The sequence below is a fragment of the Anomaloglossus baeobatrachus genome, chromosome 3, assembly GCF_048569485.1.
Source record: "Anomaloglossus baeobatrachus isolate aAnoBae1 chromosome 3, aAnoBae1.hap1, whole genome shotgun sequence".
Classification (NCBI taxonomy): Eukaryota; Metazoa; Chordata; class Amphibia; order Anura; family Aromobatidae; genus Anomaloglossus; species Anomaloglossus baeobatrachus.
In genome coordinates, this window is record NC_134355.1 from 57,942,842 (window position 1) to 57,967,787 (window position 24,946).

The 24,946-nt window shown below is 46.8% G+C and overlaps 1 protein-coding gene across 1 annotated transcript in view; it reads right to left on the minus strand.

Annotated features, from left to right (window-relative positions):
- The window catches only part of EPAS1 (endothelial PAS domain protein 1), a 163,028-nt gene that overhangs the window by 62,651 nt on the left and 75,431 nt on the right, over positions 1 to 24,946 (minus strand). The window contains exon 2 of the mRNA XM_075339194.1: positions 18,237 to 18,427. Coding sequence (XP_075195309.1) covers positions 18,237 to 18,427 — 191 coding nt within the window. The remainder of the gene's footprint in view (positions 1 to 18,236; positions 18,428 to 24,946) is intronic.

Sequence of the window (24,946 nt, forward strand, 5' to 3'; positions counted from 1 at the left end):
TCCCGAAGCTGGCCGCAACTTTTTGCAACGCAAATAGCAAACCCACACAAACCATCGAACCCGCCGGCCCGACACACAGGAAATCGTCCAAATAATGAATGATGGACGTAAGCCCGGACACGTCCCGAACCACCCACTCAACAAACTAACTAAATGCCTCAAAGTACGAACACGAAATGGAACAGCCCATTGGCAAACAACGATCAACATAATAACTGCCATCCCACCAGCAACCCAACAAATGCTGACTATCTGGATGAATCGGTAACAACCGAAACGCCGCTTCCACATCCGCCTTTGCCATCAATGCACCCCGCCCTGCCGCCCTAACCAGGTCCAACGCCTTATCGAACGACACATAATATACCGCTGACAACTCCGGTGCAATGCCATCATTCACCGATAACCCTTCCGGGTAAGATAAATGATGAATCAGCCAAAATTTATTCCGCTCTTTCTTTGGCAGCACCCCCAACAGCGAAACCACCAAATTCCCGCACGGCGGGGCGACATAAGGACCGCCCATCCTACCCAAAGCCACCTCCTTTTCAAGCTTCTCATCCACCACTTCCGGATGATCCCGAGCGGAACGCAAATTACGATACGGCGGGCATTAACAACCGACGGGATATGACAACCATCGGAAAAACCAGAACATAACAATGCCGCAGCCTCCCCGTCCGGATACCTATTTAAAAACGGAACCATCACTTCTACCTTCACCGGCGTCGTCCCTCTTACCAGCCCCGTCACCAGCCTTTCCTTTTCCTTTTTTAAAACATTTAGACAAGCTATGTCCCCCCCCACATCCGGAGCATTCATGCTTAAAACGGCACGCCGCTCCAAACCTGCACTGCCCTTCATTGTACTGCCAACACAAACCTTTTTTGAAACTTGCCGGGGACCCGGCCCCCGAACCCCCGGCGCCCTCCCGAAAGGGCTGAGCCGGTGCCGACATCAGTTGCATCCATAAGGAAATATCCTTATGGTCCCATCGCATATCTGGCCGCAATGCCTTCCGCTGCCTAAATTGCTCATCGTACCGCAGCCACGCCAGCCCGCCATAAACCCTATAAGCCTCCCCTATCGCATCCATGTAACCGAACAAAGCCGAACAATGCTCCGGCTCCTTCTCCCCGACCACGCTCGCCAAAATCGCAAATGCCTGTAGCCAGTTGGCAAAAGTCCGAGGAATAAGCCTATAACGGCGCTTTTCCTCCTCGTCCTTCTCCTTTTTGGAGTCACTCGGCTTAACCCTATCCAGATTAAATTTCTCCAGGGGAAGCAGAGAAAATATCTCCACATATTCCCCTTTCCAAATTTTTTCCCGCACCTCCTTCTTTAAATGGGCCCCCAGCGGGCCTTCAAAACAAACATAAACTTCGCTTTTAGCCCTATCATCTAAGCGCACCACCTCATCCTCCTTCTCCTTTTCCTTCTCCTTTTCTCCCCCCGTCTCACTCCCCCCTTCGCCCCCCCCTTTACTCGCACCCGCTCCGTCACCCCCCGTCACCGACGAGGCCCCTAAACCGGACGCACCCACCCACGCCGACACCGGCGCCTGAGCCCCCTCCCCCACCGCCCCCGGAGCCGCCGCCAGCCCCTGCAACAGCCCCAACAATTGGCTCCACACAGCTAAACCAGCGGGCGCTGCCGTAGCCGCAGCCGCCCCCCCCCCCGAAGCCCCCCGCCAGCGCAGCCCCTGCCGCCTCCGCGGCCGTCTCACCCGACCGCAGCTCGGCGTCCCCCGAGACCGCCGCCTCGCTGTCCTCCGTCTGTCGTCCATCCGACTCCTCCGAAACGAAAGCCTCTTCCTCCTCCTCGCCGCTGGCCTCATCTTCCATCCGACATCCGGGGGGCGCCGCCGCAGCACCCCCCCCACCACGGCCGCCGGACAGGGCCGCCGCGTGGGCGGAGTCATCCCCGCTCCATCTCTTGCCCCGGGCTGACAACCCAGGAGACCGTCCTGTCCCCCGCGCCGGCACCCTGGGCCTCGATCTCTTGCGCCCGCCCCCCTGCCGACTGCAAGGGGCCTCTGGGCGCGGACGAACAGACGCCCGACTCCGGGTCTCAGCCGTCGTCGCCTCTGGCCCTCCTGGGCTATTGCAGGCCTCCGTCCGCCGAGTCCTCCCGCTCCCACGGGAGACTGCCACATCCGGGGGCTGCACAGCGGTACTGAGTGACCCAGCGGTCGCCGCAGGGCTCCCGCCGTCACTCCTTCTCTCAGCCACACCAGGGTTAGGCACCGCAGACCTCCCCCCGGCGCCGGACCTACCGCCACGTGCAGCCCCGCGGTCCCCCCGCCGACTGCAGGGGGATCTGCTGGCCTCTCTCCTGCGCCGAGCGCGCTCCCGACCTGGGGCCGCTGCGCTCACAGTAAATCCAGCCCGGAGGCCGGGACCGGAAGTAGGCCCCGTGCTGGCCACTCCCACCTCCCGACCGCCACGGCTGGAGCGAAGATTCCTCCCGCCGGCCTCTGCAACAGCCAGATGCTGCCGCTGCGCCGCACTCTGCGGAGGGTCCCTGGAGAGGCTCTTACATCTCCTCCTCGCTCCCCCACGCCCGGGGAATACCTGCGGGGGGGCCGCGACTGGCGCCCGCCGCTGCTGGGGGGACGAGGGGCAAGCGCCGACAGGTTAACCCCGGCAGCCCTGATGTGGGACTGCACTGCCAGGGGCCCGTGCACTGCAACTGCTGCCTGGATCAAACGCTGCAGGTCCTGGAGGTCAGCCATGGTGGTGATCGTTCGGCATCCGGAAGCAGAAGAGGAGGTAACTCTTTCCTCTCCCAGACTAACCCTTTCCCTGCTCCTCCTCTTCCTCCCAGGCTAAGACCATCCCCCAATGCCATATTAGGCATACACACAACTGTCCCTATTAACCCCATCACTCCCTACCTCCCCCTTGGTCATGTCGCCCCTCCCCCCCCAAGTGGGTCCGTGGCTTTCTCAACATGTCTCCTCCGTACATCTGTGACCTAGCCTCCCGAAACCTACTGAACATAACCTCTGATCCTCACAAGATCTCCTTCTCTACTCCCCTCATATCTCCTCTTCCCTCAATCACATCCAAGATTTATTTTGTGCATCCCCCATACTCTGGAACGCTCTACCCCAGCCTATCAGAGTGTTGCCTACCTTGAAAACCTTCAAAAGAAACCTGAAGATCTACCTCTTCCAACAAGCCTACAACCTGCAGTAACCCTTAAGGCCCCGTCACACGCTACGATATATCTAACGATATGTCGTCAGGGTCACGGATTTTGTGACGCACATCCGGCATCGTTAGAGATGTCATAGCGTGTGACACCTCCGAACGACTGTTAACGAGCAAACCTTATCGTTGCTCATTGACACGTCGTTCATTTTCATAATGTCGTTCCTCCTTCTGCGCGCTGGTTGTTTGTCGTTCCTGAGGCAGCACACATCACTCCGTATGACACCCCGAGAATGACGAACACAGCTTACCTGCGTCCCGCCGGCAATGCAGAATGAAGGAGGTGGGCGGAATGTTACGTCCCGCTCATCTACGCCTCTCCACTTCTATTGGGCGGCCGCTGTGTGAGGTCGCTGTGACGCCGAACGTCCCTCCCACTTCAGGAAGAGGATTTTCGCCGCCCACAGTGACGTCGTTAGGGAGGTAAGTACGTGTGACGGGGGTTAACGACATTGTGCGCCACGGGCAACGAATTTCCCGTGACGCACAAACGACAGGGGCGGGTGGGATCGCACGATATATCAACGCGTGTGACGGGGCCTTAAGTCTACTTCAGCACCGCACGGCCATCTCCACCTTCACATACTGCATCTTCACCCAAACCTTGTAGAATGTGAACCCTCATGGGCAGGGTCATCTTTCCTCCTGTACCATCACCCATCTCTTGTAGACTGTGAGCCCTCGCAGGCAGGGTCCTTTCTCCTCCTGTAGACTGCGAGCTCTCGTGGGCAGGGACCTTTCTCCTCCTGTACCAGTCTGTGCCTTGTTTTGTGCCATGGAATAAATGGCGCTATAATAATAATAATAATAATAAAAAATAATAGTGGTGCCTTCCTTACAGCTCATACTCTCTGTGCAACCAAATGCATAGAACAAACCCTGAGGTCTATCCTAATTCTCTCTCCAGTGACCCACTAATATTTAGCAATGTGTCTGTTTTTTGTTTTTTTTTTAAGAAGGAGTCATTCATATAAGGGTGAACGGCTCAGTGGTGAGCTACAGTTAGTTGTTGATGTTAAGAGGCAAAAGTCGAAAAAGTAGAGGAAGAAAATAGTAAAGTCAAAGGGACAGAGTGGAGGCAAAAATAATAATAATGTCTTCCATGACCTGACTGTGGGGGTCTCATTCTAAGCCCCACTACTTATTTCAGCTCTTATCTTTTTTAACTCAAAATCAAAAAGTGACAAAATAATTTTCTAACAAACTTTAAGGATCTGATATCAGAATTATGGTAGTGGGGTTAATTGCCACCTATATAGATGGTCCCAAATTATCTTCTGATGAGGGAACCCTTGCGAATATAATATCTGGCCGGTTGGCTGGCAGAGCTGTTCTCGGACACTAGTGTGACTCCCTGGACAAGCCAGGGGTCACAGGTAACTACATCACCACACCCTACACCCCGGTTAGGTACACCGGAGCTAAACCCAAAAATCCTTATTGCCTTCCTCCAGGGGCTGATGTTCACACCAGGGGGTGGGCCAGCCGGTTGGTCCCGCCCACCGAGGAGTTCACAGTCCTGGAGGCGGGAAAAGCAGAGAGTTGAGCTGGGGAAGTGGAGGAGTGAGGAGTTGAGTTTGGACAGTGGAAGTGAGAGGAAGGAAAAAGTGGCAAGAGAGCAGCAAACTGACAGCGTCCGGGTGCGTGCCCCAGACAGAGACAGCAAGGCTAGCAGACGGCGGTGACCGTCTGCAGGATTGGCTGATCTGAGTGGCCGAAAGGACCGTGGACGGGTGGCGTCCCGATTGAAGGCAAAAGTCCAACCGTATGAGAGAGACACCGCCAAGGCACCAGTTTCTCAGGGCCAGCGCCTGCGGGCAAAGAGGGGCTCCTCCGGCCCATATTCAAGCCGGGGAGTGGGTTACCGGTGGGAACCCATTGGAACCAACAGAAGTACTAGGTGCAGGGAAAGAGACAGTCACCGGTAACTACCGGGGAAAAGCAACAGCAGCCGTCCGTGGGAACCGTCTTTCCAGCCGTGTGTTTTACCGAGAACTGTGTCATCGTCTCAGGCTGAGTGAGTACCACCGTGCCGTGCGGCACAGCGCTGCCCCCGCGACCCTGCACCTCACCAGGCCCCATAACCCGCCTGCCATCCCGTCCTACCCCATCACCGGGCCCCGGGACCACCAACCCCCTACCCACTGAGGGGAGGACTAACAACTTAGCTGCTCCAGTCACCGCTCCCGGGATCCCCGTTCAGAGCAGCGGTGGTGTCACTAAAATCACCACAACCGTGGGTGGCGTCACGGACAATAACCAAATCCCCACCACCAAATCAAACCCCCTTTCACTCACGGGCGAGGAGCGCCATTCGAGACCCCAGGATCCGACCCACCGCTCGAGCCACCGCAGAGTAGCAGCAGCCGGACCTGAGCAGTGGGTGAGCGTAGCGTTGCCATCCTCCTCCCCGCCCGCGACACTAGGATAAACTATCATTTCATATTTTCTCTGTTCCTCATTTTGTCATAAATGATCTTGTGATGATTACTGAACATTGTTTCAGCTCAGGTTTTTGTGTTTTTTGTATGTTATCTTGCTTTATTGCAAGTTGGGGGTGCAGCCCTCCTAATACTGAGACTGAACAGCTGATTGCGTCTCACTTTGCTGTGTATTTTATCTGGGACACAGCTGACCACTTGCCACCATCCATATTGGAGTTTTGACATGACACAAGTCAGGTATTGATAATGTTTTTAACTTCAGTAGGTTAGGGACTGTCTCAGATGGGTACACCGTGACGAGGTGAGACAGCTTTTTACCTTTTTGCAAAAATGTATACACTAAGTACCCTGTTATTAAGCACTTGCAATTTATTTATTTATATTCAGGGTATTTTTCATACAATTTTTCTCCTTGGTTTTTTCTGATCTTGTGATGATGGTGAAATTTAGTTGAGAAGATCTTTGTAAACAATGTTTATGACATCACTACAACAGACGACAAGGAACACAAACCTATAAATCTCAATGTTTATGCTTCTGCTCCGACGAGAACTTCTTCAATTTGTGCACAAAAAAGTGCAACCAAAGTGATTTCATTATCTGAAAATATGTTGAAATCATGTGAAACTGAAAAAAAATCTTCATCTAGAATTACAAAAACAAGACTAATTTCTTCCAAAAACAGCTAAAAAATTGGCCATGGGTTGTATTGCAGCTTAGCTCAATTTAAGAAAAATGGTCTGGGCTGGAATATTGTACACAACACATGGCCAGATATGGCACTAATTTTGGAAGTATTCAGCCTTATTCTTGCAATCCTTGATAACCCTTTAAGGAATAACACAGAAAAAGTTATTAAAATTAAAACTTAAAAGGGGTTGTCCTCTACTTTTACATTGATGGTCTATCCTTAGAATATAGGTCATCAATGTCTGATCGACCGAGGTCTGACACCTGGAACCCACACTGATCAGCTGTTCTCTGTCCCGGAGGTAGCAGCAGACAGCCGGAAATGCCCCATCTTTTGATAGTGACTGCAGTCGGGCAGCACATCTGCCTCCCATTCAGATCAATAGGAAGTGGATGGGCAGTACCCGGCCACAGCCACTAGCAGAAGACGGATCAGCTCTGGAACTGAGCATTTTCAGCTGTCTGTTGACTGAGAACAGCTGATCGCCGGGGGTGCCAGGTGTCAGATCCCGGCCGATCAGACATTGATGACCTATCCTAAGGATAGGCCATCAATAGTAAAGTAGAAGACAACCCCTTTAAGGAGCACAACAGCTTTGGACCATTCATTTTTCAACAAGTTGTAATGAGTGTCACTAGGTGGCACTGGACATTACTTGCATGCAGCAAATGGAGAGGTAGTCAGACAGGACAAGATCATAAACCAGGAGGGCATGACAGTACACGGGGGCAGTAGAATAATACAGAATGTTCTGCACAGAGGAATCGTGACACAGGTATTTTGCAGCGATCATTAGTGTTGAGCGAGTAGTTAGCTATTCATACTCGCTATGCTGTTAGCGAGTACTGTCCGCTTCTCACATATTCGTTATGAGTAGCGGGCACAATGCAACTCAATGGGAATACCCTTAAAGTAGCGAGTAACCCGAAAGCCATACTTTTCGTGCTAGTAGGGAATAGTTCGGCTTTTGGGTTACTCACTACTTAGCGAATATTTGCCATTGACTTACATTGTGCCCAATACTCATAACGAATATACAAGTAGCCGACAGTACTCGCTAAAAGCATAGTGAGTACGAATAGCTAACTACTCGCTCAACACTAGCGATCATCTCTAATCTGCAATGGGACGGAGTGTTTTTCCTACATTGCCTCCACAGGAGAAATTGGGAACTACACAGTTGTCTATGTAATAAACAAATTTGTAAGATGGACCTAGGTCTTTTTTCAACATATATAACTATTTAAGATCCTCCAGAACAAGAAATACTCTTTGTTGTGCTCCTTATAGGTGCAACAGGGTATAAGACTGCATTACCAGTCCGAAGTCAAGAAAGTTGACTGCCAACCCATGTTGGAGTCGTAAAGACAGACACTTTGGGTATCAGCCAACTGAGGAAAAATACTTCTTTGCTTTTGGGAGTAGGGGTGGTTTTTTATTGTGTTTTATTTAATTTTATCATATTTCCGCCAAGTAAAATCAATTATGTTTAAATTGCTATGAAAATATTTTAGCATAAGATACAGGTAACATAAAGGTAACAAGCACAATACAAAGACAAGAGATGATTGATGACCGGTCGGGTCTGACAATGAATTACATGCCATAGAATTTAACCAGTTGGCCACTGGCCATTATCCTCTCCAGTCCGAGAACCATATTACTCATGGGTTTTTGATGAATCTTAATACTCAAGTCTCTTTTATTCCTTTCTTTGTACAGTCAACAAGCCTTTGTACAGTGCTTTGTATCATATTTGACACGGAATATAAAGTAACTGGCGGAAATAGAACAGAGTATAATGGGTGGGTACAAAACAATGTAAGAGTGCAAACAGACATAAATCATACGCAAGTGTCTAACATTGGCAGAAAGATATTTTATCTACAAGTGGAAGCATCTGACTAAATATTTATGGAACATTCTCTCAATGGCCTCAAACCCGCCAAGTGTAGGCACATTAAATACTACTTAACGCTCGCCTTTTAAAAGAGAATAATCTGCTTTATGTTTGTCATCCTTTGTTTACTGCGAGTTAATATCAAATTGTAAAATCCTGGAAAAACATACAGTACAGACCAAAAGTTTGGATACTCCAGGCTGTGTAAGGACTATTTGACTAAGAAGGAGAGTGATGGGGTGCTACGCCAGATGACCTGGTCTCCACAGTCACCAGACCTGAACCCAATCGAGATGGTTTGGGGTGAGCTGGACCGCAGAGTGAAGGCAAAAGGGCCAACACGTGCTAAGCATCTCTGGGAACTCCTTCAAGACTGTTGGAAGACCATTTCCAGTGACTACCTCTTGAAGCTCCTCAAGAGAATGCCAAGAGTGTGCAAAGCAGTAATCAAAGCAAAAGGTGGCTACTTTGAAGAACCTAGACTATAAGACATATTTTCAGTTGTTTCACACTTTTTTGTTAAGTATTTCATTCCACATGTGTTAATTCATAGTTTTGATGCCTTCAATGTGAATCTACAATTTTCAAAGTCATGAAAATAAAGAAAACTCTTTGAATGAGATGTGTCCAAACTTTTGGTCTGTACTGTACATGGAGATCTAAGGCACAGGAAGGGCTGCAGCCTGTGCCCTGCGTAGCTGCACACATGGCACATGCAGTGGTTAACTCTGTATCATTAAGAGGAAAGAGAAACAATGAGATTATGGCACCTTTCGTATTAGCATTTTATTCTCAATTGCATTCATTTTCCATGACTGTTCAATAACCCACAATATTTTGATAGCCAAACCAGGTCTTATAAAAGCGCCATCAATAGGATCCAATTCAAACTGCTTGTTCTCGCCCACAAAGCTCTCCACAGTGCATCACCCCCCTACATCTCCACCCTCCTCTCTGTCTATCAGTCCACCCGTTCTCTACGCTCTGCAAGCGACTTTCGACTAACATCCACACTAATTCGAACCTCCCACTCCCGGATCCAAGACTTCTTCCGAGCTGCACCAACCCTCTGTAACGCTCTACACCAAGAAGTTAGGACAAATCACAACTTACTCAGCTTCAGACGCACCCTAAAGACGCATCTTTTTAGGGCGGCCTATCACACTCCCTAATCAGATTCGATTCACATAGTCCCTCTACAACCTCTCACAACATAGCTCCACATCAAACTCCATGGCACCCAAAGGCATCTCAAGGCTCGGGCCCACTGGTCCAGGAAACCATTATCCAGCCCCATTTCCGTGAGATGGTTGGATTGTCATTGTAAATAAGCACTTGAACCTTGCCTCTCCCCCCATCTCATTGTAGATTGTAAGCTCTCACGAGCAGGGTTGTATTTTTTTCCCCTCTAAATATTGTATTTCTATAACTGTTACTTGTTTGTATATGATCCTCCTGAATTGTAAAGCGCTACGGAATATGTTGGCGCTATAGAAATAAAGATTATTATTATTATTATTAAATAATTTTTCATCAAATACGGTATACAGTGGGGCAGGTTTATATTTGCTTCCTATATTAGCCAATCACACTTCCATTTTTTTCAGTGATATCTAAAAAAAATTAAAACTGAGCACTTATTGGTTTCTTTAGGTACCTAAGGGGACATTTTATTTGTTGGCCACTGTCACGAACAGCCGTGAGAGGGGGTCAAGCAGAAATCCCACCACTGCCACCAATAAGTCACAAACAGGTGGGATGGTCACACATACAGCCCACCTGCTGTCCCTCAATCTGTTAATCTGTGATGAACCTGCACCTCGCAGCCCCACCCTGACGTTTTTAATATGTCGGAGCCACGTGATACGACCTCGTCGCTTCCACCAACAAGTAACGTTCCGTGACCACTAGGAGTACGTAAGGATAGCTTGGTGCAGTGTTACACTCACAGTGTTACACCCTGTCAACACTGGCACAGGGAGACACGGGGAGGGAGACAAACCTCCAGCACAACACCCCACTCACTCAAAACCCCAACAGGCCGACAGACCCTTTCCACAAGCCCCAATGAAAGACGGCTTGGCCAGTCCATTAATCAGCCAACAGTTCCTCGTTACATATAAGCCTTATCTGTTAGCAGGATTATATCAGGCCAGAAACTAGCCCAGGTAACATATAATATTAAACCAAGCTCACAGACATGGGATTCGAGGATCGAGATAAAACGACAGTCTAGGATTAAATTATATATTTAATTTCCTTAAGGGCACATTAGATAATGCGAGAAGTATTTACAAATATTATGGGCAGGCATGCAAATACAAATAAGAGATAGTTGCAAGCAGATATATAGATAAACCAGTTATTTTTTCTTTGTTGCTAGGCTTTGGTGTTGGCTTGGCACAGGAGAGGCGCTGTGAAGCCACTGGTTTCCTTGGAACACCCCACATATTTACTGAATGTGACCTCTCTCAGAGCACACACCTCCAAAATGTTTGCTTCAGTTTTTATGAACCCAAATACTTCCCACATACCTCCCACCTGGTGACCTATGAAAAGCTGGACATGGGATGTGCCTTCAGGTTCCAGAAAATTATGAAATGGCACTTTTCCCCGTATCTGCCTCTGAGCGCTCCACATGGAAGCTATTACAATCATGTTTCATCTTATGATTTTATCTATTCATAGGTAGGAAACATGATGGGTCTCTTGTCTTCCCTTGGCTAGTTATTAATCATGGGCCGATATGCACGTCCCACAATTAAGGCAAAATATGTGTGACGTGCATCTCACTGTCCTGAGGTCGCAAAAATGACAGCCATGTTTGTGGGAGCTACACACTCCACCAAAATTGTAACTTTAACCCCGGAACCAGGCTGACTGCCAAAGGCCATTTAAAGCTTCTCTGAAACCAGCAATCGCCCGCCCCCTTCCTTAGCTGAATTACTTTTGTCACCAGGGGGGTCTGCTGATGACAGGCTGCTTCTTCCTTTCTTTGATTAACTTTATCATCTAACATTTGTTTGCAGATTTTGATATTGGATTCCTATCCTGTTTTGGTGACTTCTGGATACAGGTCAAGTTGTGTATAAATGTATGATTGGCATGTGTGAATGCCATATTCTTCACAGCCACCTATAGGTGGCACTAGAGAGACTTTATTCCCATGACAAGAAAGCTATTTTACATATTTAAAGGACAAAACATATTCTTATGTTTATAGAACCAGTCTTAACCAAGTATGACTCTGCTGGTGACATATTAATGTCTTAGGCGGGCTTTACACGCTGCGACATCACTAGCAATTGCTAGCGATGTCGAGCGCGACAGCACCCGCCCCCGTCGTAAATGCGATATCTGGTGCTTGCTGCCGTAGTGAACATTATCGCTACGGCAGCTTCACACACACATACCTGGTCAGCGACGTCGCTGTGACTGCCGAACAATCCCTCCTTCAAGTGGGAGGTGCGTTCGGAGTCACCGCGACGCCACTAAGCGGCCGGCCAATAGAAGCAGAGGGGCGGAGATGAGCGGGACATAACATCCCGCCCACCTCCTTCCTTCCGTATTGCCGGTGGACGCAGGTAAGGATATGTTTGTTGTTCCTACGCTTTCACACACAGCGATGTGTGGTGCTGCAGGAACGACAAACAACATCGTACCTGCAGCAGTAATGAGATTATGGAAATGAACGACGTGACACAGATCAGCGATTTTTTACGCTTTTGCGCTCGTTCATCGTCACACCTAGGATTTACACATTGCGATGTCGCTACCAGCGCCGGATGTGCGTCACTAACGACGTGACCCCGACGATATATCGGTAGCGATGTCGCAACGTGTAAAGCCCGCCTTACTCTTACTCAACAAAGACACTTGAGAATCTTTTTTGCTCCAGGAATAAAACTCATTTAGAATAAAATGGTCCTTGTGTTCACCAATATTATTGTCCACCCTTGATATCCTCTGATAACCTCTAAATTTGCAGTAATCTGCCCCATCAGTTGGCATGATATGTGCGCAGACTGTTCGGACTTGGGAAATGGTTTTTCGGCTCTCTGTGTAATACCCAAATGTTTAGTCGTCTTTGATTTGAACCACACTTTCGTCTTATCTGACAGCAAGTCTCTGGGAAGCATCAGAGATAAATAGCTACCGGCTATCTCCGATCTAAATAGCCAGCTTATAATTTGAAGCCATTATATTTACGAAACAAACCCAATTAATCTAGTGCAAAGCCGCGACTTGGAAAAGTCTGGGACAGATGAGGAACCACAAGGAACGTATCAGGGTAATACATTGAGAAAACATTCATTTTACAGGGTTCATAGGAAAACCAGATTCACATCAGCAGCAGTTTCCGGACGGCTATTGTTTCTGTTCTACTAGTAAAAACAATAATAAATTAATCCCAAAAATATATATCTAATGTGCATCCAACCAAATATACATCAAGAGGATTGGCTGATCATCAAGTGTGAATGTGACGGTTGATATCATGGAAAAGACGGATCGGACATGGTGGATTTCAAGCCCCAACTTTTTGGTTCTCCCACATATAAGCTCACACCAGATGGGTCTACCAGTGGATTATTCCACTCCCCCAATTCAGGACACATGCATGCTCAGCTAAAACGAGTGTGCATTTTTGTTGAGGGGTCAAAAGAAATAGTTGTGACATAAAGGAGCCTTCAGCCAACAGATGTGCAAAATATCTGGTGCCTGGAGGCAGGTTGTCTTGTTTTTTGGCAAGGTTATGTGGACCAGGTACAAGTACGCCCATACATTTTCTTTTCCCCTGTGTGGTTCCATGTTTTTGTTTTTTTTTAAATTTCCAGTGACTCTGACAACCAAACCACGTTTACAGAGGAGTTGCAATATAATAAAATTTCCAATTTACTTTTTCGTAAAATCGTCATGCAAACAAACAGTACAAAAAATGAAAAAAAAAACAAACAAAAAAACATAGGGAAAAGAAAAAGCACAACGTGTTTCGGCTATGCCTTATTCATGACTAAAGCATAGCCAAAAGGCATTGTTTTTTTCTCTTTTTCCTATGGTGTTATTTCGGCTTTCCCTTCTATCCAGTTTTATACCAAGCCAAGGTTTATTCTGTGCGATTTCGGGACCCGAAATATGGTGATCTAGGTAAGCTGACACCAATCTTCGTGTTCAGTGTTCATGACTGGAATATTTTTTTTTAATTACCATTTGGTACATGTTTTTTTTATGTTTTTTTTTTTTTTTAAAGGGGTTGTCCACTACTTTTACATTGATGGCCTTTCCTTAGGATAAAATTAATAACAGGTCACAATTCTGGTTCTCTCCATGATTTCTTGTGGGTGTTTTGCCAGATATCCAAGATGTATTGGCCGTCAAGCCTGTATTGAAGTGATGGGACTGTAAACGGACGGTTGGAATTATAAATCGGAACGCTATTGATTGATGAGGAATGAGACATCAGGAGCCCAACAACTAGGGTGGGAGGATAAATACTTGTCCCTCCTATTGGCACTCGTCCTGTTTTGCTAATTTGTGGATTGTCAGGTTGGGATGCACTTTTTGAGTCTTACTCGCTTGGTATTTTGAAGTCCCAGATTCCCTTCCACCAACTTGATATCCAGTTTGTCACCCTCATTACCCCATGCTTATTTTTTTTAACAAAATTTGAGTTGTTGAAGGGTCCAGAAATGTCCATTGCTGGTTTTGTTGGCTTGTGTTTCTCTACAATCTTAAAGGCAATCTGTCATCAGATTTGATCAATCTAAAATATTAGTATGGGTATAAAGGTCATCGACTGCTGATAAGTGTGATACACGTATGTCTCATATCAGAGGTCTTATTGCTGATAAATAATCTTTTATCCATTTATGTAAATGAGATTTTTCTGTCTATGGGGAGGACATTGCTTGGATAACTCTGCCTACACCCATCAGCATCACTCTGTCCATGTGACATCGGCCACTTGAGAGGAAATTCTGTGCATGCGCTCTACTGTTGACTTCTTTCCTCCTCAGTCTTCTGCCCTGTAGGCATCAACAGGTACCGGTCCCAGTGTTGTCCGGCACATGCAATTAATCACACTGGGAACGGCACCTGCGCAGATGGCACTTGATGTCTGTGCCTATAGAAGAATCAGCAGTCTGAAGCAGAACATCCTGACCTCCCTGGAATCCTCCACTGGGGAAGAGTCGGAGTCCCTCATAAACATTACACTGTTGGCTGAACCCGTCGATATCCAATGGTCTGGCTGACGTTAGTCTAATATGTTTGGGCACCACTACTGTAACAAAGGACATCAAAGTATGTCTAAGGCAATTATCTTTGTTACCTATTTAAACAAATTGTCATGTGGCCATACCATCTGTTCACTGGCGGGGATGCCTCTGCTGTGGCATCACAGGGGGTATATCAGAAGATGGAAGGGACATTACTTATCACCATGATACAATCATGGTTATTGGTGGTGAGTGGGACTCTGGATTAGAAGACTACAGAATGTTATTAGTGGTGGTGGAGTGATGAAGATAAAGGGGCGACTGTGTCAGCAGTATTGAAGATGGAGGTGGAAAGAAGATATTTGCATCACAGTTTCTACTTCAATCTGAATGAATATTGGAATGGATCTGTGACGCCTTGGGCAAGCCAGGGGTCACAGGTCATGACACCACCACACCCTACACCCCGGATAGGTACACCGAAGCTACCCAAAAATCCTTGTTGCCTTCCTCCAGGGGCTGATGTTCACACCAGGGGGTGGGCCAGGCGGTTGGCTCCGCCCACCGAGGAGTTCACAGTCCTGGAGGCGGGAAACCAGGCAGTTCAGTTGAGAGTTTAGTGAGGTTGGAGAAGGAAGTGGTAGAGGAGCAAGTGAGAGGAGTAAAAGTGAAGGAGAAAGTGACAGTTGAGAAAGCCTGAAGTTGGTCCGGGTGTGTGCCCCGGACTGAGACAGCAAGGTCAGCAGACGGCGGTGACCGTCTGCAGGAGAGGCTGATTGGAGGTTGCCGAAAGGACCGTGGACGGGTGGTGGCCCGGCGGTACCAGAACGGTATACGAAGAGAAGCCAGCACCATTGGCAGGGGCCTTTCGGATCCCGGCAAGGCTAGGAGTCGCCGTGAATTTGCCAAATCCGTCAGTGAAGGGGACCTCCTGGGTCTCCCAACAACTAAGTCCCGATTGAAGGCAACAGTCCAACCGTAGGAGAGAGAAACTGCCACCGCCAAGGCACCAGTTTCTCAGGGCCAGCGCCTGCGGGCAAAGAGGGGCTCCTCAGCCCATATCCAAGCCGGGGAGCGGGTTACCGGTGGGAACCCATCGCTACCAACATTTCACTAGGTGAAGGGACCGAGACCGTCACCGTCAACTACTGGGGAAAAGCAACAGCAGCCGTCCGTGGGAACTGTCTTTCCAGCCGTGTGTTTTACCGAGAACTGTGTCAACGTCTCAGGCTGAGTGAGTACCACAGTGCCGTGAGGCACAGCGCTGCCCCCGCGTCCCTGCACCTCGCCAAGCCCTGCACCGGCCCTGCCATCCCTCATCCTTCACCTTATCACTGGGCCCCGGGACAACCACCCCCTACCCACGGAGGGGAGAACTAACAACTTTGCTGCTCCCTGTCACCGCTCCCGGGATCCCCATACAGAGCAGCGGTGGTGTCCACACAATCACCACAACCGTGGGTGGCGTCACGGACAATAAACAATCCCAAAAACCAATCCCCTTTCACTCACGGGCGAGGAGCGCCGCTCGAGTCCCCGGGATCCGGCCCATCGCTCGAGCCACCGAGCAGCAGCAGGCCGCAGCAGCAGCGACGGCCGGACCCGAGCAGTAGGGAGAGCGCAGCGTCCCCTCCTCCGCTCGCGACAGATCCCTCCAATTTTTGCCTAAAACCATACAAATAATCCATCACAAGTGAGTTCCATTTTGCAGTGCGTGCAATCAAATCTTATTCCAAAATTGAGATTTCCATTATTGTTTTAGCCTTCTCTAAACTTTTACATGGGTTATTCCATTTTGAAAATTAATGACAGATCCGACTCCTAGGGATCATTAAGTGATGGCCTATCCTAGCCATATAAAAAGCATCCCATACACATTACATGAAGGGTAATAATGTGTATGGGGCACTTTTGACTGTCCCCCGACATTTGCCATTGAGGCCTGAGTATGCGGTACTTCTACCTAGCCGATCCTTGGTTCCATTAGGAAATATGTGGACATAGACATGGATGTCAACTTTTAATCTTACACATTTTTGTAGAACAAAAAACGTTAATGCACACAACACCAACACAGTCCAAAGGGTAGTACAAAGCCTGAATCAAACAAACCAAGAACTTTGCAAGAGCTAATGAGTACCAATCAACTTAAAGGAACCAAACTGGGGCAGCGAACAGTAGATGTTGACCGTTCGAATAGGTCTAAGCTGCACATTTCAATATTTGCTAGAATTTTGAACATATACAACCTTCCAGGTAATTTCTAGCATCTCCCCCAGGCTATCCCATCCCAGAAGATCTAAGGGAACGGACGTCTGGACATGAAAAACAAAGAAAAATAGAAGGTGAAGGTAAGATCTAAACAGGAACATAATGAGATTAGTCTTCAACTGCTCCAGGCAGGACCTAAAAGACTTACACTGGAGTAGGCAAGGAGCTGGCAAAGAAGAGGGTCCTGAGCCTGTGCTACGTGTACTAGGCAAGGTACACCAGATAATTGGTAATTGGGTTAATGCTTAGCTTCCAGGTGGCTACAGAACGGACTGTTTCTTTTTTACCAGGTGGAAGGCGCTAACAGATGGTCAATTACTGTGGGAAGTGTTAAGTTCATGTCATTAAAGGTATTTTTCAGGACTTTTTTTTAAATTTGGCACCAGTATAAAATAAAGACAGAAATGCTATTTAGCACTCTAATCCACTGCTCCGCCAACACTGCCTGGACTAGAAGACATGCCGTTCTGTCCATTAGTCATATGACCTTCAGCCAACAACGAACCTCAATGTTGCAGTGGCTCCCAGTTCAAGAGGAGACTACCAGAGGGGTATTGGTATTTGAGAAAGTAAAACTTCTTACTTTATTTTTTCAGGATCCCTTCACATTTTGAAAGGAGATGGAAAATTCCTTGAAGGACCAGGAAATAAAGGGCTTATATTTTCTTGGTAATGACTGTGTGTCATGCGATGTTCAGCTCTGCACACACCTTCTGGATTGTCCAGCCAGAGTCGGGCGCTGGTGCAGTGTGTACGAGTTTACATCCCCCCTTATCCGTGTCATTTGTGGGGTTTTGTCATTGTATTTTCTGGCCCACCCCAAGGTTGTGGGAGAGGGATAGTAAGATCGGACAGAAGATAGGGTCACGTTGGTTGCTCGGACCTGGCTACCATCAACCCTACCTCAGAGATAAGGGACAGCGCAGGGTCTCAAGTCTGAGGGACAGCATAGGGGCCCCTGTCCTGTCATTACATACTCCGTGACACTGGGGCATAGGTACACACGGTGCAGAGATAAATCATTCTTAGTGGCCCAAAATTTACCCCTTTGGTTATGATTAGTGATGGGCGAATAGTATGTATTTGTGTTCGGATTATTCGTAACAAATCCCAAAGTAATATTCTGGTATTTGTCACGAATAATAACCCTAATGCAAGTCAATGGGGAACCCGAGCATTTTTCTTGCCGTGCTGAATACTGGGATAGTGCTCGGTATTCGGTAATCATTATCCAAACACGAATAGTTACTATTCGCCCATCACTAGGTATAAATTTAGGCTTGTAATTTTTATCTCATCCAAATCTCAAAGCTCTCTTTACTGACAATTCACATTTCTTACAAGTAGGGAAAGCTTCTATGTGTATAGTAAGAGCGCCACCTAGATTTGTACAACCGTGAAATTAAAATATTACTCTATCGGTGCAGATAAAAGCTGTTTTAACTCAAGACTGAAATTGAAAACACATCAAACAAAATAAGACATACTTGTACATACCGGAAGATAATAGTTTTTGTGTGCGGAGGTAACTGATGGTCAGACGCATGATGGAGGCCTTGTCCAAATGTGAGCTGATGTTCTGAGGCAAAGGAAGCTGATGAGCCAACTCATAAAACACTTCAGTTTCTTTACTTCTCCGACACCGGGCTGCATCTCGAGACTTCTCCTTTCTCCTCTCTGAACTGCTCCTGAAAAGAAATTTACACTAAGATTAGGATCATTGCCTCGAATACGAATTTACTTTAATGTGATAACGTGTAGAAAGAAAAAGCCCGGCCTACTCACACTAGAAGATTTGTGGTCATGATATTTCTAAAGTGTATTAATCATTACAAAACCTCTGTTATAGTCCAGAGCTGCATTCACAATTCTTCTCGGTTAAAGTAAAAACAATAAGCATAAGTTATCAGACACATCTGTCTCGGAGAGTTCTAATGTAAAAACAACAGAGCATGTACTTTGCACACAGGGAAACAATAAAACAGTTGGAGGATTACAGCTCTGAAGCTTGTAAAATTGTGAATGCAGCTATGGGCTTTAACTCAAAATCAGTACCAGTAAGTATTTTGTTTCAACTTTAAAGATGCAATTTAATGGACTAATGCACAGCACTAAATGACTGCCGAATGGCGACATGTTTACCGGTTGGTGGTTGTTTAATAGTCTGTTTACACAGGTAGACCGAACTTCAAAATGAGCAATCTGTAAGTCATTCTGTGCACTCAGGCTTCCATTTTTCTGACTGCGTGAGTCCTTACTAGCCCGGAATCAGACTTGCGAGAGACTCGCGTGAGTCTCACATCGCATTACCCGGCACGGCCTACCGCCCTCCGGACAGGAACGTCTCAGCTACATAGAGATACATGCAGCCGACCCGCTCCTATCAGCAGAGTTTGCAGCCGTGCCGGGGTGATGTGAGACTCATGTGACTCCGGCCTTACACTGGTTGATGCACCGCCAAGAACGATGATCTTCTGTGCAAACCAAAAGATAATTTCAAGAAGCAAATGAATGCTTTTGGGAGATCGGCGGGCTATCTACACTGCGCGATTATCACAGCATGTATCTCTTTTTAGTTGTGTGTGTAGCTGCTGCTGTCTCTATGGCATCTCATCATATATGGATACCAATGCTGAATTCCCAATATTTGTTTTTAGTTAAAGGGGTTGTCCGGGCCTTTACTAACAGGCAGGTAGTTGCTAACTATCGACTTGCTGTGCCAGGGCCGTTCCCCGCCGGCACAGAACAGTCACAGACCACTCCTGCTGGCAAGTTACTGGCTTCTGCTTCACAGAGCGGCAGCTTTTCTTCTGCTCTGTTGACAAAGCGTTACTGCCGACGTAATGCAGATTGACAGCCAGCTCCTCACTGCCTAACTTGGGGAGCCGGCTGTCAATCATCATGATGCCACAAGTCACACCCCATCGACAGAGCAGCATGGAAGAAGAGCTGCTCTGTTAATGTGGAGCAACTGAATTGTTGGTAGGAGTGATCTGAGCCAGAGACAGGTGTAACAGGCAGGTAGTTGTATTTCCTAGTAACTACCTGTTTGTTAGGTTCTTTGGCACATAGTAAAAAAAATTCGGTGCGTTTTTGGTGCGGTTTTTTTTCTAATGTGTTTTTTAAAAGTGAAGTCAATGGCTTGAAGGGATCAAAATGCAGAATAAAACGCCCCAACAATTGACATGCTGCAAATCTTTTCTGCACCAAAATCTGCATAAAAAACAAAAGCGACGTATTCACAGCATGTCGGAAATCTCATAGACTTTGCTGGCTTCAGGATAGCCATGCAGATTTTGGTGCAGATTTCTCAAAAAAAAAGCATAAAAATACACACCGAGTGCACAGGTCCTTAACGTAAAAAAAAAAAATGAGTTCCAAAGTTGCCTATTATGTACTTACTGGATACAAGTCAGTACCACAAAGCACCAGAACGTTCCACTGGGTGCCAAATATACAGGTATTCCTCCATACAAATAAATATTAACGGCGCACTTCAACATCAGTTCGACCAGCTCATGCTGGTCATGCCTTCATCGCTTGGGGTGCCCAATCGATAAAGGCTAAAAGAAGGATTGGGCTGTTGGATTTCAACATGCCCCATCTTTTTATTCTCAAAGCACATTAGCCATAAGATTCTGACAGCGGCTTACTTCCGTCTCTTTATTAAGAATGCACGCACCCTCGGTGGTCAGGAGGGACAGCTCTCCTCAAGTGTTTGGCTGACAGCAGTCTACAACTCGAAAATGAGAAAATATAGGATAGAACTTGGTGGTTCTCCTGAAGAAGAGGTGTGACAACTTCGAAACACGTTGAGAAATAAACCGCCCTTCATCTAGACAAAGTGCATCGGTCTCTGTTACTACCCAGTAGCTCAGTCGTCACGCACCGTTTTCCTGCATCGTCTCCAGCTTGACGGCATAAATGAATCCGTTATGTAACAGACAGTTCGGTAATATCTCGCCTTAATTGCTGTTTTTAAGAAATACCTCTTTCGGATGTGTCAAAATACTATTTCCTATGAATGTCTCCCTCAAATGTGATGACGTCACTCGTATTCCTGTCACACCCTGTACACAATACTGAGTTGGCGCTGATTAATTTCTTAATTTATCTTTATTTCGGATGAAGCTTCATTTTTCTTGCACAAAGCTCTAAATTCTCTCCAGATATATAACCTAACATTCTGTCTACCTATAACCATCACTAGGGGGAGCTCTCTGCAGACTGCTCATAGATTACACTCCATAATAACACACTATATAGAGAGCTTCCAAGCTAACCCTAATGGAGGTACACAGCATTCTATATTTTAACCCCTTCCCTTCCCTGAACAAATTCTTACTTCAATCAACATGAGAAGCTATGATCAAACATTTACACCATTCATCGAGCACATGCTCAGGAGCTGAGCTGTAATATACAGCCACCGTAACGACTTCTAACTCTGATCCCAAAAGAAGGGGGCTCCTCTGTCTCTGCATAGCCCCCCATGTGACGTGACATGACATTGCTGATAGGTTACTATTGCAGCATGAGGCTTGACAATGAAACAATAGCAGAAGAAGGGGGCTCCTCCGTCTCCGCATAGCTCCCCATGTGACATGACATTGCTGATAGGTTGCTACTGCGGCATGAGGCTTAACAATCAAACTGTCATGCGATGTTCGGCTTTGCACGCACTTGGTCTTGGACTTAGTTCACACTACAGAGTCTGACAAGCAACATGATGCTTCTGAGTTGTTCAGCCAGAGTCGGGCGTTGTTTGATTTAGATTCACTGGTCTTCAGTTCTGCAGGAGTTAATTCCTGCAGTCTGGTGAACAGGAACTAAGAGCTCAGGTTTCTAATTTAAGGTACCAGTTTGTTTCAGTCTGTGCCGATAATAGCTCCAGGTTGTGCAGCGATTCCAGTCTTAGGGGTACTTTGCACACTACGACCTCGCAGGTGCGATGTCGGTGGGGTCAAATCGAAAGTGACGCACATCCGGCGTCGCTGTCGATATCGTAGTGTGTAAATCGTTTTTGATACGATTAACGAGCACAAAAGCGTCAAAATCGTATCATCGGTGTAGCGTCGGTCATTTCGATATTACGGAAGGACCAATGTTACGATGTTGTTCCTCATTCCTGCGGCAGCACACATCGCTGTGTGTGAAGCCGCAGGAGCGAGGAACATCTCCTACCTGCGGCTCACGCCGGCTAAGCGGGAAAGAAGGAGGTGGGCAGGATGTTTACGTCCCGCTCATCTCCGCCCCTCTGCTTCTATTGGCCGCCTGCCATGTGACGTCGCTGTGACGTCACACGACCCGCCCCCTTAGGAAGGAGGCAGTTCGCCGGCGAGAGCGACGTCGCAGGGCAGGTAAGTGCATGTGAAGCTGCCGTAGCGATAATGTTCGTTACGGCAGCTATCACAAGATATCGCAGCTGCGACGGGGGCGGGGACTATTGCGCTCGGCATTACAAGCATCGGCTTGCGATGTCGTAGTGTGCAAAGTACCCCTTATTGTGGTGATCCAATTTTGGTAATCTGTGGTGTGCTTATTGTGCGATGTGGAAGTTTCCCAGTTGTCAGTATACTTCTTCCCTTTTACGTTATTTTCCCTTGTGCATGTATTGTTACTCCTTTGTGTTTGCTTGCCATGTGTACGAGTTTTAGGTTTTCCTCTGTCCGTGTTTTGTTGTGGGGTTTCTGATTACAGTTCCGGCTCACACCTTGGGTGGAGGAGGGGAGGGGAGTTACACCAGGGCTTGGACAGGAGTTAGGGTCATGCTGGGGATTCAGACCTCGCTACCATCAAGCCCACCTCTGAGCCAAGGGAAGGCGCAGGGTCCCCACTTTGAGGGTCAACCTAGGAGCCCCCAATCTGTCCCTCAGCAGCGTGACACAAACAATTGCAGAAGAAGGGGGCTTCTCCATCTCTCAACAGCCCCCCATATGACACGACTGGTTGCTATTGCAGCATAAGACTTAACAATCAAACGATCGCAGGCGCAAGTCTCCTTTTGGAATTAATCCATATTGTAAAAAAAATATAAAAAAATGTGCAAATATATTTCCAAGTAAAAATTAAACAAAAATCTGTATTTGAACAAGGAATGCTTTTTAAATGTGTTAATATAACAAACAAAAGAAATTAAATAAACTTGACATTGCCTCATCCGTAACTAACAGAATCATAAAACTATCACATTATTTATCCTGAATGCCATTAAAAAAAACTTTCTTACATCCTTTCTTGCAAATTTGATATCTAAAATGATAAAAAAAAATACATAAAGGAAAAACCTGCAAGCTAAATCTAGTCCAGCAAAGTAAAAAATCCGTCACACCGCTCCCTTGACAGAAATACAGTATATAAAAGTTATGGCACTCAGAAATAGAAATGCAAACAAAAAAAAAACAATAATAATGTGATTTTATAAAACAAAAAAAAGTTATATAAATTTGGTATCAGCATAAAAGGAACTATTATAAAATACCTCTACAATAGTGTCCACATCAAACAAATTTTCATAATCCATAGCTCACACATCAATAACCATGATGCTCCATACATTCACAATCCACGTAACAGTGCCCCTCATTGACATCCATGTTGCCCCCATAATGTGGTATCATAGAATACAAATAAATAAAACTAAAAAAACCACACTAATAATAAATGACTGATTGAGTCTGCTGGACAGTCCCAGACCCCCAACTGTGCCGGAGACTTTCTAATGACCGGTCACTATTTGGTTTTACCATTTCCCACTGTGGAAATATAAAGGTCAGGCACAGGGATCGGATTCATAGGGTGACTTTTTGTTAAGACTCATTTTAATAAGTATTAGCACCCCACTTGACAGCTTCATTAAAACAGACAGCATGAAAATACAACCAAACCCTATAGAAATAAAGCAGACTCGGAATGTTAATGAGCCACTGGCTACTACCGGTAAATCCTAGAACCTCACTCATGTGCCCATTTATTGTCTCATTTCTCTTTCTTAGGTCCCCTTCACATGTCCATGTCTCCGGTACGTGTTTGGTCCGTTTCCTCACGTGCCGGAGACACGGGCACACGTAGACCCATTAAAATCAATGGGTCTGCGCTCACGTGTGTGTTTTTACATGGACCGTGTGTCTGTGTGGAGCATACGTGTGCCCGTATGCTGCACACGTAGACATGTCCGTTTTTCTTCGGCATCACGGGTGTCACACGGACCGCACACAGACCGCACGGATGTGCCGGTAGAAAACACACATGCCTGTGAAATAAAAGGAATTTCTATACTCACTTTCTCCAGCTCTGCTATCTCTGCCGCTGCTGTCACTTGCTTCCGACCGCCGCTCATTGCATATTCACTGCACCGAGGACCGGAAGCAGCAGCAGTCGGCAGGACCAGAGACCGTAGATCAGAACCACGGACAGCAACGCCAGGGACAGGTGAGCAGAAAGTTCCTGTTCTCTGTGTGTTAGCACAGATAACACACGGAGAACACACGTGTGCCATAAACACGGCACACGGAGGGCAATACGCACCTTTGACACGTCCGTGAAAAACGTGCGTTTTTTTCACGGACGTGTGAAAGAGGCCTTAGGGTAGATGCATACAACCGTATTTTCTCCATTGGAAAAAAATGGTCCAATTATTCAGTTCACACTCAGAGTTGGATCAGTTTTTCTATGAGGTGGAAAGAAAAAAAAAAGTTTCTCCACCTCCTCCATTATGTTGGGTCGAGAAAATTGGACAGTACTCAGATGTCATCCAAGTGCCGGACGATGTTTTACATGGACCCATAGACTTGTATTGCTGATTATAATCTGACACTCGGAACAAAATTGGACATGTCCCCCATCTTTTCCCGTGACCACTCGGACAGAGAAAAAAAATGGGATATGTGCACAGACCACAGAATATCATAAGATCAAGTGAAAACTACAGATAGCATTTGAACGAGAAAATCAGTCATATACATGAGCACTTAATTGGGTTGTACCAAGTTTAGCAGATATCCCCTATTTATAGGATGGAGGAAAAAATTCCTTACCACTAGGGGACAAAATGCTGGGATCCTCACCAATCATGAGAGCCAGGGCTTTGAAGACCTCCATGTGAATGGAGCAATGGTTGATCATGCACACCTCCAATCTCGGTGGGATTGCCGGAGATAGCCAAGCATTGTATTTGTCTTGTTTTCGGCGCTCCCATTAAATTGTAT